This window comes from Rhyacophila brunnea, unplaced genomic scaffold (genome assembly GCF_057557595.1).
Source record: "Rhyacophila brunnea isolate RB1 unplaced genomic scaffold, BYU_Rbru_1.0 scaffold_1, whole genome shotgun sequence".
Taxonomy (NCBI): domain Eukaryota; kingdom Metazoa; phylum Arthropoda; class Insecta; order Trichoptera; family Rhyacophilidae; genus Rhyacophila; species Rhyacophila brunnea.
Genome location: NW_028232751.1, coordinates 23,739,424 through 23,758,375, shown reverse-complemented (window position 1 = coordinate 23,758,375; position 18,952 = coordinate 23,739,424). Strand labels below are relative to the sequence as shown.

The window sequence follows — 18,952 nt, the reverse complement described above, 5'->3', positions numbered from 1 at the left end:
TCAAATTGGGGTTTTATTTTCTAGAAATTTGCACATTTATGCAAGTTTTATCTCATGGACACCGTCTTGAATTGATTCATAAAATAATTACACGATAAAAAGAACTTTTTATATACTTACCACGTTTTTAAATTTTCCGTTGAATCATATAAACTTGACAATTCTATGTATTAATAATTTAGGACAAATAAGGCAATTGTAAACAAATGATTTTTTTGCTATTTTGCAACAAACAAACAAATATAGAATACTGAAATGTCATTTTGATTTCCATAGTAATGCACGTATATATTAATAATTTAGTAGCTAGGACCACCCCCTTAGCAACCAATTATAGTGGATTGGATTACGGATTTCTTCCGAAATAACTTTTCATACGAAAAAGAATTAACTGAAAATATATTCAATTCTACTTAAAGATGGCTAAAAGTATTAAAAGAGTGCATTGGCACCGTGTTCTGTTATATTATAATATAAAAGTTTCAAATGTCTAGCTAGTCAGGAAGTTAGTTAAAAATCGATTGCAAGATTTGTACTGGATAAACAACCACCGGATAAACAAGAATACGAGCTAAGAAAAAGGTGGTAATTATACAAATTCATCCGTTAAACTTATATCAAGAACTATATACTTAAATTATTAGGTTACAAGACCTTTACATTTTAGTCACATTTCCAACGTAGACACATCAAAAAGAAAATTCAGTTTCAAGCTCATCTCTTTCGATTGAGTTCTTTTTTAATGGGTGTTGTACATTTTTTTAAAAATATTTTTGCCAATTTACTTTCTAACCATGAGGTCCCTACATTTGGGGGCCTCGGGCTATAGCCCCTTAAGTCCTATGGTAAATACGGCCCTGGTATGTTTATGAAACGTGTACCCTTCAAGTTATAGAACTCCAAACGCTAAGTAGTAGTACCTACTACGCGGTGGATAGGTATACATTTGTCAAGACACGGAAAGACTAGAAACCGATATACAAGCTGGAGACAGACGAGGCAATAGGAAAATGAAATGGAAATGGAAATTAGTCGGCGAGTAGGCGCATAACTTTGCCCCGCAAACCAATCCCCGCCTGGCACCATTTATTCTAATATTAGCTATTAACTCATTTGGTGTAACACCGCGACTGGCACGTTTGGAGTACTTGGCCATTAGATATAATTAACGTGTTATTTACACCCACGGTGACCGCGCGGCTTAAGCGTTGGACTATCACGCCGTGGGTCTCAGGTTCGAATCCTGTATCTGGCAAGTACACATATTGTTTTTCAATTTGTGTGTGAGTCAGAGTATGGACCTAATAGGTTGAGCAAGTGGCTGACATCCATTTCTCGTAAAAAACAAAATCTGTTAATACAAACCTCTACTCTGTGGAGACCCATATGATCCTATTAGGATCGGACAAGGTCTAAAAAAAATCTGTTATTTAAATGTGGTAATTAAAAGGTCAGCAGTGATTGTGTTAATAGAGACCGGATTATATGCATTTGCATATTTAGCCCATTATCACCGGTTATTGCATATTTTATTTACTTAAAATCTAGTGATGATGCATATTTTCGCTAATATTTCGAGGCCATCAAAGGTGTAGTAAATGATTTCGATAGTGCAGAAGCTATGGCAGTTTGTCAATCCAAGGAAGCATTTAACGATCCTAGTAAAAAAAAAAAACAGCTGTGATTACACTCATTTTCCCCGCATACCTGCGAGTATTAAAAAGCTTGAAACTCAGGGTTTGGCGTTGACTGAATCTATTCAGTTAATGAGTAAAATCTGCCAAATGGACTCCGCATTGCCAAAGGTATTCCCGCGTAAACTTAGAGAAAAGTTTGAAAACATTTTCAACAATAACCCAGGCTTTGAACCTTTGTGTCAAAACTCAAATTGATAGTTTTATTAATGGGACGGGTGAACTTTTGCCAGAAACAATAAGTGCTAACATAGCACCCAAATTCAAATACTGCCCAGTTACCTCAGTGGATGTGGAACGGTCGTTTTCCACTTAAATATTTTGAGTGATCGAAGACACAATCGTACCACCGAAAATTTGGAACAGTACGTGATTGTTAACGTTTACAAGAATAACAAAATGTTAAATAATTTTAATTGATAATTAATAATTATCGTTGATTTGATTTTGAAATAAAAAAACTAAAAAATAATATCATTTTATTATGTAATGTTGCATATTTTAAGCATGTTTCAAGCTGTTTATATTGCGTATAATCCGGTCTCTAGTTATTAATAATATATTGTAGGCAGGTATTGTAGTAGATATGTTTAAAGGTGGGTATTTAGTATTTGAAACGCCTAGTTTCAAAAGCCCCTAAAACGATTTTAGGTAGTTTTGAGAAAAATTAAAAAAAAACATATCTATTAAATCTGTAAACTTTATGTATTTATTTTTTAATTCGTTGCATTTTAAAGAGTATTTTGGCTTTCCATTTTAGGGGTATTTGAAAAGAGCACCCAACCATTTTAGCAGGTTTTGAAATTTACCCTAATTTTTGATCATACTGACTATGTACTGATTTTGATGGTATTGACGGTTTTTTGCGTTTTTTAAAGTTCAATATTTGGCCATCATATAAGTAACAAAAATATACATCTAACTAAATACATATCTAACTCATTTTAGGGACTTTTGAAACAAGGCGCTTCTTATATATAGTCAATATATTCTTGATTACATCTTGTGTTATGTACAATTGAAATAGGTAGTTATTGAATAAAAAGTAAATTTCTGAAATTTATCTTATTATTATTATATTTATAATATAAGTATTGTAAAATAAAATTCCACCAAGCAAATTTCTCATTTAATAAATGTATTTTTTGCACTTTGCATCGTTGCCCACTCTACAATTCTATTTAAGTACCAACTATAATAATTATTTATATGAATAATAAAGGCAGTAGAAATAACATTTCACTATGTACTGCATGCGAATTCTTCAATTAAACTCTCATAAAGAATTTTAAGTTTTCCATAGCATGTTGCCGGTTTTCATTAAATTCTCACGTGAATAATATTTTCCTTTGGTACGATATTTTTAACTCATTTGCCGTTTTTAATAACGTTGTGGCTGAACTCTTTGAATCGGTCTATAAAAAAACCATACTATTTATGACAAGGTAAGTACCTCCCACCCTCACCTTCCGTTTTCTACCTTAATTAATATGAACTACGGTTGCTTGTGATTATTGTTGCTGATTGTTTTATCGTTCACGTTATTTGAAGCATATTTAAAACTTTCTTTTTATTTAAGGCTATACCTCACCTGAGGCATGGTCTAAAAAGATGGTGACTAGGCGATGCGCGGAATGCGGGTCGCGGATGCAAATGACGGAAGCCGAACGAAATATAATTTCTCATAAACGTTCAACATGCGTCATTTAATGTTATGTTTATTATAATATTCGTAATAATAATAGTATATTCATTGACATGTTTTCTTTTTTAAGTACATACGTAAAATTTTTTAGCCATCTTTACACGATTTAAGAATATTTTCATCCGCCATGACAAAACGAATCGACGTGCAGACGCCTCGACTATCACTCTCCGAATGACAACGCGGCCGAAATTTCGTTCGACATACAGTTGAAAATTATTTGCCGATTCACTTAGGTACGCTCTTAAGTATATCATAATATGCGTTTGAAAAACAAGGATGTTGATTCTCACTCATGATCATAATAAGAGTATGCAGAACAAGATAATTGGAAAATTATAATGTTTAGTTTTTTTTTAGACACAAGGCATTAAAAAGCAATTGTAGCAACACATAATAAAGCGCAAACGACTGGAATTTTTGAAATTTTACCACCATCGTGCCTACTCAGAGGTACCAAAGATCTCCAGAAAAAAAGACATCCATTCAAAGGTTGAACATTATAGTTGAAAAATCTAAATATGTGGTTTCCAAAGAATACAAAGGTGTAGTGGAGACGTCATTTAAATATAGAGACGACATTATATGACGACATTTTGTTGACGAAATAAATCAAAACTCTGTACTTTCGACGAAGGACTTTTTGTTCACGTGATAAAACTGTGAACTAACAATCCCCTCCATTACAGCTAATCGCATTTCCGTTTTCAAATGAGAAACTCCCACAAATTTATCATTTCATTTTACGTTCCTGCGGTGAACTGATCTGTCAATTTAGGTATTTTGAAGCTTTTTATAATAAAAATATGTTAGAATTATTATTAGTAAACTTTTGGTTTATTGTGAAGAAGAAAAGGAGTCGCATAATAATAAAAGAAGAGCCGATACATTGTTTAACGTATTGTTTTTTTGATTTTCGGTATTAAGAAACCACACTCATTTACGTTTTTGACGATGAATTTAATGTTATTTCTTCATTAGTTTGTACTGTATTTCCTATTCAATTGAGTGTATGTGCTAATAGAATGCAAAATATTGACTGAATCCAACATAGGTGAATTAATAAAACACAATTCATTGAATATACCTACCCATTTATAAAATTGTCTCGATAAATTAACATGCCTTGAAACATAAACATGAACATAAATTAACATAATATTATGTCGAAATAAACAATATCCGTGACAAATTTCAATTATTCTATATTAACATTATTTATGATTGTACAAGTGTTGATTTGAAGAAGCTTTTCCTGCAGCCGTGCTTATTTATACTGAATGAACTAGCCCTTTTGAAGGCTTTAGTTGAAATTGTCAATATATTCAAATTATTTGCTAAAATCACTAATAATTGTACAATATTGTGATTAATACATATTTTTAAATATCTCCATAATAAATGTAGGTAGGTAGGTTTTTTCTATAAAATGATGTTTTTAAAGAGATTATAATAGCTATATTTACCGATAAGTACTTATGTTTTAACGAATACCGGTATTCAATAAGAAATACCGAAAAACCGCTATTGATATTTTCATTCGGTATTGCAATCCTTATTTGCTGCCACGTACATCCATTGAATTTATTTGTTTGTCTATCCAGCGGGTTTTAGGGTGTCCCTGTGGGCGTTTAGCGTCCCTTGCATACCACTGTATGACGGCATTTTTCTAGCGGTTGTCCATTCGCCGAGCGACATGCTAGCCCATTGCCAATTCACCATCGCGTACTCTTGTCTGCTTCCATTGGTATATTTTGTGATCTTTATACGTTATGCTCAATGTGCACCTTTCCATACGTTGCGCTACTTGTAATTTTCGAACGTTCTTTATCCTATACTATACTTTGTAAAATATGTCAAATATTGAGGTTGAAGGGGCTCTGGTTTGGTAATACATAATATTTTAACTAGGTACTTATACATAAGACTCTTTTATATTAGTATGCTAAACTAATCTGACAGAATATATTATTTCACTTCGTTGATTTCCTTTGAAATTTCAAATACAAGCTGAAGGTAGGTACATATTTTTGATACATTTAAAAATTTAATATAAGCACCCTTAATTTAGCAGATTTAGCTGATAGTAGGAAAGGAATAGTTACAACGAATAAAGAACGGTCCTCATCTATAGAGACAATGTATTTACGATTGGTTTATTATTCTTTTACATTTATAATGAATCTTAATTTGGATTTCCACTTACTCTTAAGGCCAGTTCGGATTAGTCGAGTATGTAGTTTAGTCGAGTGGCGAGTGATTTAATTAGCACTAACTGATTTAGTGACTGAAAAGTGTCCGAACACAGTACGTCAATCAGTGAGTGACGTGTCAAAATGAAAAGAGCACAATGTAACAAAGCAAAAATAAATAATTAACTATTTTTTATTCAACGAATAATTCACAAGATATAAGAATGTAACATTATTTTCATTGAACATACCTAATTTAAAAACTTATAAATATATAACCAATAGAAACAGTCGTTTTTTTAATAAAAAATACGACAGGTTCCAACCTGCGTGATGAACCTGATTCGAAGTCTTTTCAAATTATGTATGCTCAAAAAATAAATACATAAGTTATTAACTTCATTTATAATGGCTATATTAGATGAAGTGGAGGAAGAAATTCTATGAAATTTTTCTTAGGTTACAACCTTTTTACTTTGTGATTTCTGAGTCTCCATAATAATAGCACACCTATTATTTAAAACAAAATGTTGAGATTCATTTTTTGAGAACAAATATCAAATTGAAATAACATTTAGTGTTTATATTAATGAACTGGGAAAATTAATTTCCGCATGTTTTAAAAATATTGACGATTAATGCGAATAATAGTTTTATTCCTTATCAAGAAATTAAATTAAGTTTTCTTATTTAACCTTGACAATGATTGGATACAACTTTTTTTTACCATGTCCGATCCTAATAGGATTATAATATGGGCCTCTACAGACTACAGACTGGAGTTATTTTTATGATAAATGGATGTTAGCCACTTGCTCAACCTATTGGGTCCATACCATACAATACATAAATTTAAAAACAATATGTGTACTGTCCTGACCCAGGATTCGAACCCGGGACGCACGACGTTATAGGCCGATGCTTAAACCGCATGGCCATCACAGGCAACGTTGCCTATTCAATAAGTTGCTTACTCATCTAGAATACAAATTTCGAATGGTATCGGTTTGTTGTTTAATTAAATGAAACCCTGCCTAAGTCACAAAATAACGGAGGTAGGCTGTGGATATCCAAAAAACAGTCCACAATTGGTCAGTCATACCTATTTATTTTCATAGAACTGAGAATAAAAATTGTGGATGGTTTTTAAAATTCGATAACCTCTGCCCAACCAAACAAAAATAGAAAAAAAAATATTCTTCGATCTATGGAATATCTAAAATTATGTATGATTTAATATCATAATTTTAGATATTTTATAGATAGAAGAATATTTTTTATCTAATATCTGGTTACTTTATTAATCTGGGTATAATTAGATTTTAATAACTAACCAATACCGTCTGCAATTTGTACACCTAAGCCCAGTCGCACATTCAAAATCGTCTCGACTGGGATAATAGTCATAAATCAAAACTGAGCGCAATGTGCAACTTTCTTATGTGCGTATAACAAGGCCGCGCGAGGACAGTGACGTCAATCGGCAAGCCAAAATGAATGAAGAAGTGTGACATTTCGGGATTGCTAACGGCACAAAACAGAACATAACAAAACAGAACAGCCAGGGGGAAAATTATACATTCATTGTTGTGGAATCTATTTATTAATTAAATACTTATAAAACGAAACTTTATAAACGATATATATATATATATATATATATATATGTATATATTTAATATTTTAAAAATTTTCAATTTTTAAGTGAAATCATCAACAGTTTATATATAATTTTTAAAAAAAATCGTTATTTTGAAAAAAAAATGCATTTTTTAAAATATATATATAGTACTTATATACAATTTTATAATGCAATCACTGCATGTTGCTGTTTTTACTATTTATTTATTTACTATTTTAATTATCTTGTTACACACTCTGAAAAAGCGCCGCTTATTGGAGCGCCGCAGGTTTAAAATTATTTTATTGCTTCATTTCGTAATTATTATTATTTACTATTACTATTTTAATTATCTTGTTAAATTACACACTCAGGAAAAGTGACACTTTTTGGAGCGCCGCTGGATTAACATGTACCCTTGAGACCGAAATGAATCATAATAATAATAATTTACCAATTCAACATTCACAAAATTTATTTATTTATTGATATGTTATTTTACTAAAGGTTCAAATAGACTATATGACGATCGGGCACATATATGCTAAGAGCGTTTTAGTGTCTATGATCAAATCTATGCCATTCCGACATATTATACATACTATGACACAGGACGCCAACATAAGAAACGGGTTTTTCGACATATATATGACCGATCGTCATAGAGTGTATTTGAAGCATAACAAATAATACTTACATAAATATAGCCTCAAATCTTGATACACAATCTTTACAATGAAAAATAAGGATAATAAAGAAGTTTAACTTCAAAATCTTGTACACACTTGCACCCCAAGAATCACGGCTCGCGTATCTCTTGCAAGTTTCATTTTTTGTGTTGCTGACCGAATTGTTTTAAGCGCGTTTGGAGAAGATAAAAATACTGATATTAATAATTTACATATTCTCTGATGTTTGTGATTTTTTTCAGGGTTAACACTCCCTCGTTTGCAAAACTATTCAAATCATTCTTGTGAAAAAAATGTCACCCGGGGACCATCGTTTTAATGGATTTGTTTAGTGTCGCTCGGTAGCGTGCTTTTGTATAATATTCTACCCATTATTCTTCCTCGGCCTTCGTCTTTTTACAGATTGTGGAAATCGTCGATGATTAATCCGCCCACTTGGAGTGGCCCTGTCACCTGTGTTAATGGGATTGCTAGTCAACCAGGTAAATCGTCATTTAAGATACTACACCCGCAGTGTGGTAGATGTTTTAATAAACCAGGATTTGGTTATTGTCTATTCTCTATCCCTATATAAGAAGATTCCGGGTACTCGGGGTACTACATTGTTGTTGGTGTTAAATAAGAATATTTCTTAGTGGGATGGCCTATTACTTAAAATTAGTTTCATTTCCGTTTAATTATTATTTAAATTGTATTTATATTATTAGTTTTCAATTTCGATTGATATATTCCGCTGAAATTCATATTCCTTACATTACTAACTCAACGATAATTATTCAGTGTATTTATAACCTGAAGTAGATAGGTACCCATTTACTTTATATTCAATGTTGAAGTTTCTAAAGCTGTGTAGTTGGGTTCCAATACCCCTAAAATGATTTTCATACAATTTCGAGCTAGATATATAATATCTACGTAGATGTTTCTGTTTACCATACGACTGCCAAAGACTTAGCTATGTAGTTTTAAAAAAACGCCATAGACCACTAATATTTGGGTCAAAAATTAAGGTAAATCTCTCAAAACCCACAAAAATTGCACCTAAGTCACTTGACACGGATTTTAATATCACCCGAACTGAATCAAATCGACTTATGGACGGCGGAAATTGTTCTGTTGATTAATACTTCGTTTTTACGATAGTCGAACTGAACTAAAAAATGTGCCAGAATGTAAACTTAACGAAACAAAACGAATGTAGAATGCCGAATTCGGTAAGTAACTATTGGTAGTTTGTGCATGTAATCCAATAATTGTCCAGCAATCAAGTGGTGTCACGTCATACTCCTCCTAGAGCTGATAATACAATTACTTGATTTCATGAATTACATTTTAACATTTAAATGTTAAATATTTATAGGTATTATACTTTTTTTTTAACATCTTTTTATTATTTTTGAAAAAGTATTGGCTGAGGGTGGGTCTCGATGGATTTGTAATTTAAAATATAATCGATTTAAGTTTCTTCTTTAGGCATCTTTAGGAACTATACACACACTGACTGATGGCAAAAGCAGACTAATGCTACTTCTCGCATATATTAATACATTAAGTAAACAAGTAAGTAGAAAATCCGATGTGTAGGAAATTCTGAGGTGTATATTATAACTAATTACCATAAGTATATAATTAATTTTTGACAAAATACTTGTACCACTTTTTTCGCCTAGCACCTAGATTATTATTGTCTGCTAGGATTTTAGCAATTTTATGCGACCTCGTGCTCTCTTGCCTAGGTGCATTTATTTGTATTTTATTTTGAATATCTAAGCACAAAATATGTCGCTTTAGATATTAGGTAATACTTTGAAAAATATGCAATAAATATATAACGTCATTATGTTTATTGGGTTTCACTTACTAATGGACGTTGTATCTAAACAATAACGAGGTGTAAATAATAACCGATCTCTTTCTAAATAATACAGCACCCATACCTAAAGTAAACAAAAATGGATTTAAATATCCCGTACTAACTGAATATGTTTTTTTGGACCATGTCCGATCCTAATAAGAGCATATGGGCCTCCACGGAGTTGAGGTTTGTATCAACAGATTTTGTTTTTACGAGAAATGGGTGTCATCCATTAGCTCAGCCTATTAGGGCCATACTCTGACTCATACACAAATTGAAAAACAATATGTGTACTTGCCAGACACGGGATTCGAACCTAGGACCCACAGCGCCAAGGCCGACGCGTAAGCCGCGTGGCCATCATGGGTGTATATGTAAAAATGATAAAAATGAGTTCGAACGATCATTTTCCCGTGAACCGTTACAATAATTTTGCATTTGCCTATTTGTATTATTTTCTGCAGTAATACAGTAATTTCTCGTAAATACAGTCGAACTTGGTTATTACGAAATGAGGTGATATTTTAATGTTCCTGGCAAGAGTGATGGCAGAGTACTTATCAGTTATGATACATAATAGTATAAGTATTGAGGTATCTCGATGTTATTAAGGCTATACTTCAGTTGAGGCATGGTCTAAAAAGATCGTGACTAGGCGATGCGCGGATTGTGAAAATGACGCGAGCTGAACGAAATATAATTTGTCATAAAAATTCAACAAGCGTCCATTTGACGTTATGTTATTGTTATATTAGTGATAATAATAGCATATTCATTGAAATGTTTTCTTTTCTTTTTCAAGTAAATAGGTAACGTTTTTTAGACATCTTTACAAGATTTAAGAATATATTCCTCCGACGCCATCACAAAACAATTTGACGTGCTTACACCACCTCGACTGTCGGTCTCCAATTGGCGACGAGTGAAAAATTTCGAAAATTTTCGAGTGAAAAAAGTTTGGCGACGAGTGAAAAAGTGATAACCTACTGTTGAAAATTATTTGCCGTTTTACTTATGTATTCTCTTAACGTTGACATATTTTCCAATATAATTATATAATTATTACTAGGGATTCCAATCTCGGGATCCCGAGATATTTTTGATACCTATGAATCCCGGGATCGATAAACTTAATCCCGGGATTTCGGGATTGATTTTTTATATCTATTTTTATGCAACATAAAATAAAAGCAAAAATATAACAGAAAAAATACTTATAATAAAAAATAACTACATTAGAAATAAACTGAGTTTGAGTGAAGTTTGTTTTATACACATGTGTAAGTTGCAGATTTATTTTATTTTTTCACATAAATTATTAAAAATGAGAAAGATTGAAAAAACAATGCTTCGCACTTTTAACAAAGTAATTCCACCATGATATCATACGTTTTACGGCAGTTTCATATTTGGCTGACTAATTAGATTTATGAAGCGGAAAGGCCATAAGTACGCCATGCTTATTTGCTTTACTATTTTAAATCTCGCTAATCCATTCGATTAGTCTTTACTATCAGAAACAGCAATCTCATATTAAATTCACATTATTATTTATATTACAATATTATTTACTCCATTAAACTTATGTATTTCCAAGATTGAACGTATACAATATTAAAAATAAATGTCTTAAATAGTATAAATTATACTAGATTTATTTTGACCGATTTTATCAATGTTATTTGTGAATATAAAATTTTTATATTAACAATGGAAAAAAATGCCAATCCCGGGATTGTCAAATTGTAATCCCGAAATCCCGGGATCAGAGTTTTGGCTCGGGATTGGATTCCCTAATTATTACATACTAGAGTTTTTCTTTTCTTCGAAGTTTTAATAATGGTGTGGCAGTAGCTAAACTAGCTGAAGCTAATTAGTACGAAATAATTCGTGAAATTTAATATAATATTTAATACATTACATATCTACTACGAATAGGCACTGTTATATCAATATCAAGATTATTAACTGAAATAATTACAAGATAAAAAGAACTTTTTATATACAACACTTTAAAATTTTCTGTTGAATCATATAAACTTGACATGACTAGCTTAAACGATCAAAAAATTTGTACTTGATTGAAATAATACTGAAATGTCATTTTGACATTCATATTGATTTCCATAGTAACGCACGTATATATTAATAATTTAGTTACTAGGACCCCAGACCCCTAGCAACCAATAATGGTGTCGAAATAACTTTTCATTCAAAACAGAATTAACTGAAAATGAATTCAATTTTACTTAAAGATGGCTAAAAGTATTAAAAAAATGCATTGGCATCGTGTTCTGATATATTATTAAAGTTTCAAATGTCTAGCTAGTCGGGAAGTTAGTTAAAAATCGATTGCAAGATTTGTACCGGACAAAAAACCACCGGACAAATAAGAATATGAGCGAAGAAAAAAGTTGTAAAATAGTTTTATTTACTGTTTTCTCAGTTGTTCCCTAACCTAAGTACATATTATATAAAACCAAGACTAGTTTGTTTACAAATTATTTCGTACAAAAATCTTCTAATAAAACGTAAAGGAGAAGAGATATGAATTAAATATGTAATCTAAAAGCTATTGTATTTTTCAAATTTGAATTATTTTCCTGGAAATCTGGTATGAATCGCAGTCAAGCGGGATAATAAATAAATAACGTAAAACATCGACAAGGGTAATGGCAAGTTGTGTAAAAGACAATTCCTCCGAGTAGGTAATCGAAACCTTTCAAGTGAACGAATATCTACAGGTAGAAAATATTTTGTTGGAAAATTAGATATTCTAAGGTTTCTGTTGGTCTATAATATTATGTAAAAATAGATTTTTTCATTGCCAGAATCAAACAAAAACTTTTTCAATATTTTTGTGGATCGTCTAATTCAAAAATAGATAATTCCATACAATGCTTAAAGTTTAACAAAATATGCGTTGGTAGTGGTACATATTATTATTATTTTTATCCGTACATTTATACAATATATATGACATCTATATAAGTTTTCAAAACATGTAAAAGTCAGTAAGTACAAATAAACACCAATATGTACAATTTCTTTTGCTCATAATATGTATTGCAATTTAGGGTCGATCGAGATGTATGGTTAACTTTACGTTATATTTATTGAAAACGCCTTCTAACATGTGTCGTAGAAACAATATATATTTTTGGTGAATACCAAGTGATAACTCATTTTATAAAAGATCTTTTAATGTAGTAAAACAGTATTTTATCATAAATCATAGTATGCTCTGTAGGTACTAATTCCGAATAAGAGTTACATTCAGGTGATCGAGTAATATGAAATAAATTAAATACCTAATATCACTCAAGTTTTCAAAGAAAGATTTTTATAAAATACAAATAGATTTTGACCGAATTAAAACATAGGTAGGTACTAGGTAGGTATGTCTGTTTTTTTTATTTATTGATAAAAATAGTCCTATCATAGTTTGAAAACAAATTTACGCGGGAAATTATCGTCGAAGGAAAAGTATTTCCGTTTTACATGGCGCGAGAACGTCACTTCCGGCTGTGCGGTCGATAGCGGAGGCTGCGCTCTCGCTTTTCCATTCAAAACTCGAATACGCAGTGTTTCCATGTTAATCCTTTTCCCCCGTTTGTCTGTTTTGCAAAAAATGATTTTCTGCGATAGGTATTATTAATCCTTAATCTTTAGACATCGCGGCATGACAATCAAATATAGTGCTTACTTAATATTGTTCAAGTATTTCCTTTTTATTTATTATGGAGATCCACAGAGAGAAGAAATTATTAGGATTATCAGAAAAATTACATGCATTTTTTTATGGCGTTCATTTTTGAAACAGGTATTAGTAGATATTTTTTAATTAAATGGTAAGTAGCTATTTATTTCAAAATATCGGTATAAAATCCACCAGTTTTAATGTTGAATGTAGAATATTGTTTCAGCAAGTGATAATATTAAAAAAATCAGTTGTAAAAATAAATAATAATTATTTAAATGACATGGACCAATAAATAAAACAAATGTCCAGTATTATTTTCATAGTATGAGAAGTAAAAAAACAATAACCCGTATAACATTTTAGGGTTACCATCTCGCACATAAAGTATATTATTTGCACGCAATATTCATGAATTTTCAGTACTAGCAAACTATTCATGATTACATTTATTAAAAGAAGACCAAAAAGTGCACAAAAAATAGCTAGAAGAACATTTCACACAGGAAAGACGAATAACCTCAATCGTATGGTCTTAAAGGGGGATCCATATGCCAACAGAGAACCTAGCGGAAAAATACAAAGCTTGCAATTTGAGATTTTTTTTGATAATTTAAAATGTCAACTGTATTTGTACCTACATATTTTAATACATTCGCTGCTGACTAGATAATGATTTTTAATTACCACCTTTAAAATGCACGTTAATTACATCGATCGGCCGCCTGGTCATTATGTGCCAGGTGCGTCTTCAGCGTCCAAAGTATTAAAAAATATAGTGATCCGCGCTTTTCTAAATAAATGATATTTAAAAAAGAACACCAAGGAATTTATTTATGTAAGTATATAATTCGGTGTGGTTTTTGGCGTCTTCCGTGAATGTTTATTAATTATTGCTCTTTTCTTAAAATGAATGGTATCGCGCGCCCTTGGGTCGATAGAGTCTATTGATTACATACTAATTAATAATATTAAAACTATTACACTTAGTAATTTGGGTTGTCACCACTAAAGTAAAATTAGTCTTGCCCTTGATGATGAATACCAATAAATTGACTAAAATATTTTTTAGAATGTATTATTATAATCCTTTTGTATAATATACTGAATGATTTCAATAAAATTTAATCAATTTAGATACGTATTGGAATCATTCAATTATTATATTATGTGATATTAATTGCATTGTCAGAACTATTTATATAAAAAAAATTATAATTTATCAACAACCTACGATATAATAATATTGTGTATTATTTGATTTGAACAAATATTTGGTTTTGTGAAAATATTATATACTGGTATAAGTACATTATTATGATAACATTTCGTTTTGTAGATGGACCATGCAGTTGAAATAGTTACCTAATATTGCCAACAACCGTCAAAGTTCTGTCATAATTTATTATGCTCATCAATAGATGTTGCCAAATCGTTAGAAATTCCTCACTTTTTTAGTAGGCACTTTGCGCGATTTTTTTTATTGGCTGTCATATATTTATAAATAGGTAGCATTGTACCCGCTTTGCAGGGACGCACCTAGCGAGGGTTTTAGAGGTGCGAAATACCAGAACGCCAGGATTTTGGGGGCCGCAAACATTATGTTTTTAAGCAGCCACCTTTGGCGGGAATGGGACGACTGGACTCCGGACAATTGGACGCCGCACTGTCGTAGACACGTATACAGAACTTACACGAGATATTTTAATCAGTTTCTATCGACTACTTAGTAGTTTTAATTCATTTTACTCTTAACATAATGTATTCTTTATTACGGATTGAGAATTACCATGCCTAAGGCTTTATATAAAATAAAAAAACCCTTTTTTCGTTGGAACTTAAACATATGCACGATTAAATCATTATTTACGTCTGCATATTTACATTCTCACCAACTATTAAATCATAATATAATCATTTAAATATAAATAATAATATTCAATATTTTTTTTAAAGTACCTATAAGTACCTAACGTTAATTTATTTTCTAATTCCGTGGCGTCCAGTTGTCCCGGTGCCAAATTGTCGTAGACCCCCCTTGGCGCGTCCCTACCGCTGTGAATGTATGATACTTCATGCTGTTTGATGTTTTATGTTAGAACTTTCTATTGAGATTATTGATAAATTTAAATTTAAATTGTTTTTTTTTTATTAAAACATTAAAACAAACAAGATTTAAGAATTATTATTTACATTATTTCTTAATAAAGACATACATTGGAAATGTCCCGTGAAACACGCGTTTTATAAAATACACATAATATCACTCAATAGTTTAAAAATTATAGATTAAATTAGACTTTTCGATTGTATTACTTACTTTGATACTTTCAGATGAGTTTTTTTTCAACTGACGCTTCATTGGTGATAACATGATAACTCATTCGCTGCTGACTAGATAATGATTTTTTAATTACCACCTTTAAAATGCACGTTAATTATATCGATCGGCCGCCTGGTCATTACGCACCTTAAATGTGCAAATTATATAAAATACAATGCAATAATAATAACCGCTTTCCATATTGCTTTATCTGATATAATGTCCAGCACCAATGATTCCACAAAATTAACATTTTTTCATTCATAAAATAATGATCATTTTAGTCAGTATGTAATTTTAAAAAAAAATCAGCGCGGGGTGGAATGTGGGAAAACGGACGCCTGGCCCGACAACCCTGGGGCGTCGTGACGGCAGTGCGGCGTGGTACCTCTTCCACGACGGACGTCCCGACGTCGGAGCGTCGCGCGTGGCGGTTAGTCGCGCGCAGTCGCGATAGTCGCGAGCCCACGTCCCCCGTCCGGTGCATGTAATCGCGCCACCCGCTTATAAATGCAACGCAACGGACCTAACTGCAATCGAGATGTCAAAGAAATGGTAAACTTTCAAAGCCATCTTCCTCGCGATGCATTGTTTACGTTATGAATTTTAAAATCTTGCGACCTTGCGATACGATCGCTCATTTTTTCGGCTTTATTATTTATCTGTCATCGAAATCACAATAAGTTTTAAATAATATATGATAGGCAACGAAGTTTTTAACTGGAAAAATAGGTGTTCTAATAAAAATTCATATTTCTGTTAGGTATATGTATCTTGTCAAAATTATGTTAAAATATTTTATATTATTTATAGTTATACTTGAATAAAAGTTATTTACTTTTCATTTCAAGACAATAGTAGATTTATTTCCAACGTCTAATAATAATTTATCTGACAATCGAAATTTTAATAGTTTGTGTTTAAAAAACCAATAAGTACAAGTTTATGGTTTAATATTTCAGACAATTATGAAAGGATCTTGTCTGTTATAAAGTTTTTTTTTAACTTTTATAAGAATATTTGCCATTCTTCTTCATTCTTGGCATTCATTCATACGGGGTAAGTTTTTATAGATATTCAAAAGAATGAATGCAATATAAATATTGTACCTACGACCTATAGACAGAAATGTTCTACCATATATATATCAATATTGAATCAAATATATGTCTATAGAAATATTGATTGTTGGCTATTTATAGATACAACGAAAGGATTAATTAGATGACAGCTAGAAAAAGTACCTATAATATCCAATATAAATGAATGGTACATATTATTAGGTAATTATGTATTCGTTGATACAAATATGGCATTAAATGTTTATCTAAATTAATGACAAGTACCTACCTATAGTCTTTATAGCGTAGACTGTAGGTAGATGTATTTTGTTTAAAAAATAAAATATTTTCATAATGTAATCGTACTTAAATGAATAATTTTATTATAAAATAAAATCCTTTGAAAATATGATAGTATACCTGTAGGCAGGGCTCGAAATGGACCGGAACCCACCGGAGCGCCGTTCCGGTTCATAAAATCCACAAAATTATCGCTCCGTCTCGTGGAAATATTAATTTGACCGTCTAAGCTAGATATTTCATATAAAAAAAATTACACATTTTTTTTTATAAATCACTTTTACAATCTAGTATAGTATAATATAGTTGATATCTTCGTAAAGTTATCGAGCGCTCCGTTTCGTAAAATTTTCCATTTCGAGCGCTGCCTGTAGGTAGATATAAATGCGAATGTCATTAATTTTATTATTATTTATATATAAATCATATAATCAAATTGACAGTGCATTGTGAAACAGTTGGACACATACTATTATACCCACTACACTTTATTTTATTTTGTTAACTGTCAATTCATGGCGGAATTGCATTGTATTGTTGTTTAATTTAATACAACGCAATTTTTTGTAGTACTTATTCCACTTTTAAGCAATAAATTAGGACCGGTTTCGTCCGCCTCAGAGGGACATTTTCATTTTTCAGTTGAAAATGTCCCTCTGACGCGGAAGAAACCGGTCCTAATTTATTGATTAAAAGTGGAATAAGTACTTCAAAAAAATGCGTTTTATTAAATTAAACAACAGTACCATTTTAACTTCTCTTTCAAAAAGTAATTTAAAAAATATAGTATTTAGTAATAAATAATATTCCAGCTAATGGTAATACACCTACTTATTTGGGAACAACAAAGAGACAACTATAGTATTGTGCAATCAATATGAACAAACTAAAAAATACAATTAATAATATGTCCCTACTGTCGACCAATGAACGAGAAATGATATAATAATTTATTGAACTGCATGGCGGTACTTTTGCATTACGATCATTTTTCGCGAACGGTGTTTCGTCTTCAGGCTTTATGTACCTATATGTATTTAACTGCAACTCTATACTGTCTGTTGTTTGAAAGATTTTTTTATTATTAATCCTTAATCCTTAATTAATTATTAATAGTGGATAAAAAATCCAGGTACCTACTTTTTAGTTTTATGTGTTTTATCAATTATTGGGGTATACATTGGAATTTCATGTGAATGTGTGAGTTTAATTTATTATTAAATCTGAAATCCAATATTCATGTCGATCTGTCACGTGCAGTTGTGGTTTCCTCTTTGGGAATATCTAGTAATTTGAATGCCACTGGCATTCACGTTCATTTGTTAATACAAAATCATAATTGATTGGGCATCAGTATTTAAATATAACATCAATAATTTGTGTCAAATTAACTTTTTATTTTTGGAAACATAAAACATAGGTACCTACTTAATATGTAATTAGTAACTCAAATTTTTACCACGTTTTTATTAGCTCGTATTCTTGTTTGTCCAGTACAAATTTTTTCTTGTTTGTCCAAGATTTGTATTGGACGATTGAAAATTTTTAACTAACTTCCCGACTAGCTAGACATTTCAAACTTTTAAAATATATATGAACACGACGACAATGCATTCTTTTAATACTTTTAGCCATCTTTAAGCAGAATTAAATTCATTTTCAGTTAATTCTGTTTTGTATGTTTTGGAAAAAAATCGTTAAAAGTAATATTTACCACTCACTATTATTGGTTGCTAAGTGGGTCCTAGCAACTAAATTATTAATATATAATATATTAATATACGTGCGTTACTATGGAAATCAATATGAAAT

At 31.1% G+C, this 18,952-nt stretch overlaps 1 protein-coding gene across 4 annotated transcripts in view; it reads left to right on the top strand.

Moving 5' to 3' along the window:
- The window catches only part of Ae2 (anion exchange protein Ae2), a 253,028-nt gene that overhangs the window by 130,547 nt on the left and 103,529 nt on the right, over positions 1 to 18,952 (top strand). The window contains exon 1 of one of the 4 annotated variants that reach the window (XM_085942324.1): positions 16,153 to 16,334. The exons of the other annotated variants lie outside the window; for them this stretch is intronic. Within the exon in view, the coding sequence (XP_085798450.1) occupies positions 16,290 to 16,334 (45 nt within the window). The 5' untranslated portion in view covers positions 16,153 to 16,289. Of the gene's footprint in view, positions 1 to 16,152; positions 16,335 to 18,952 lie in introns of those variants that run through there. 4 annotated transcript variants of the gene reach the window in all.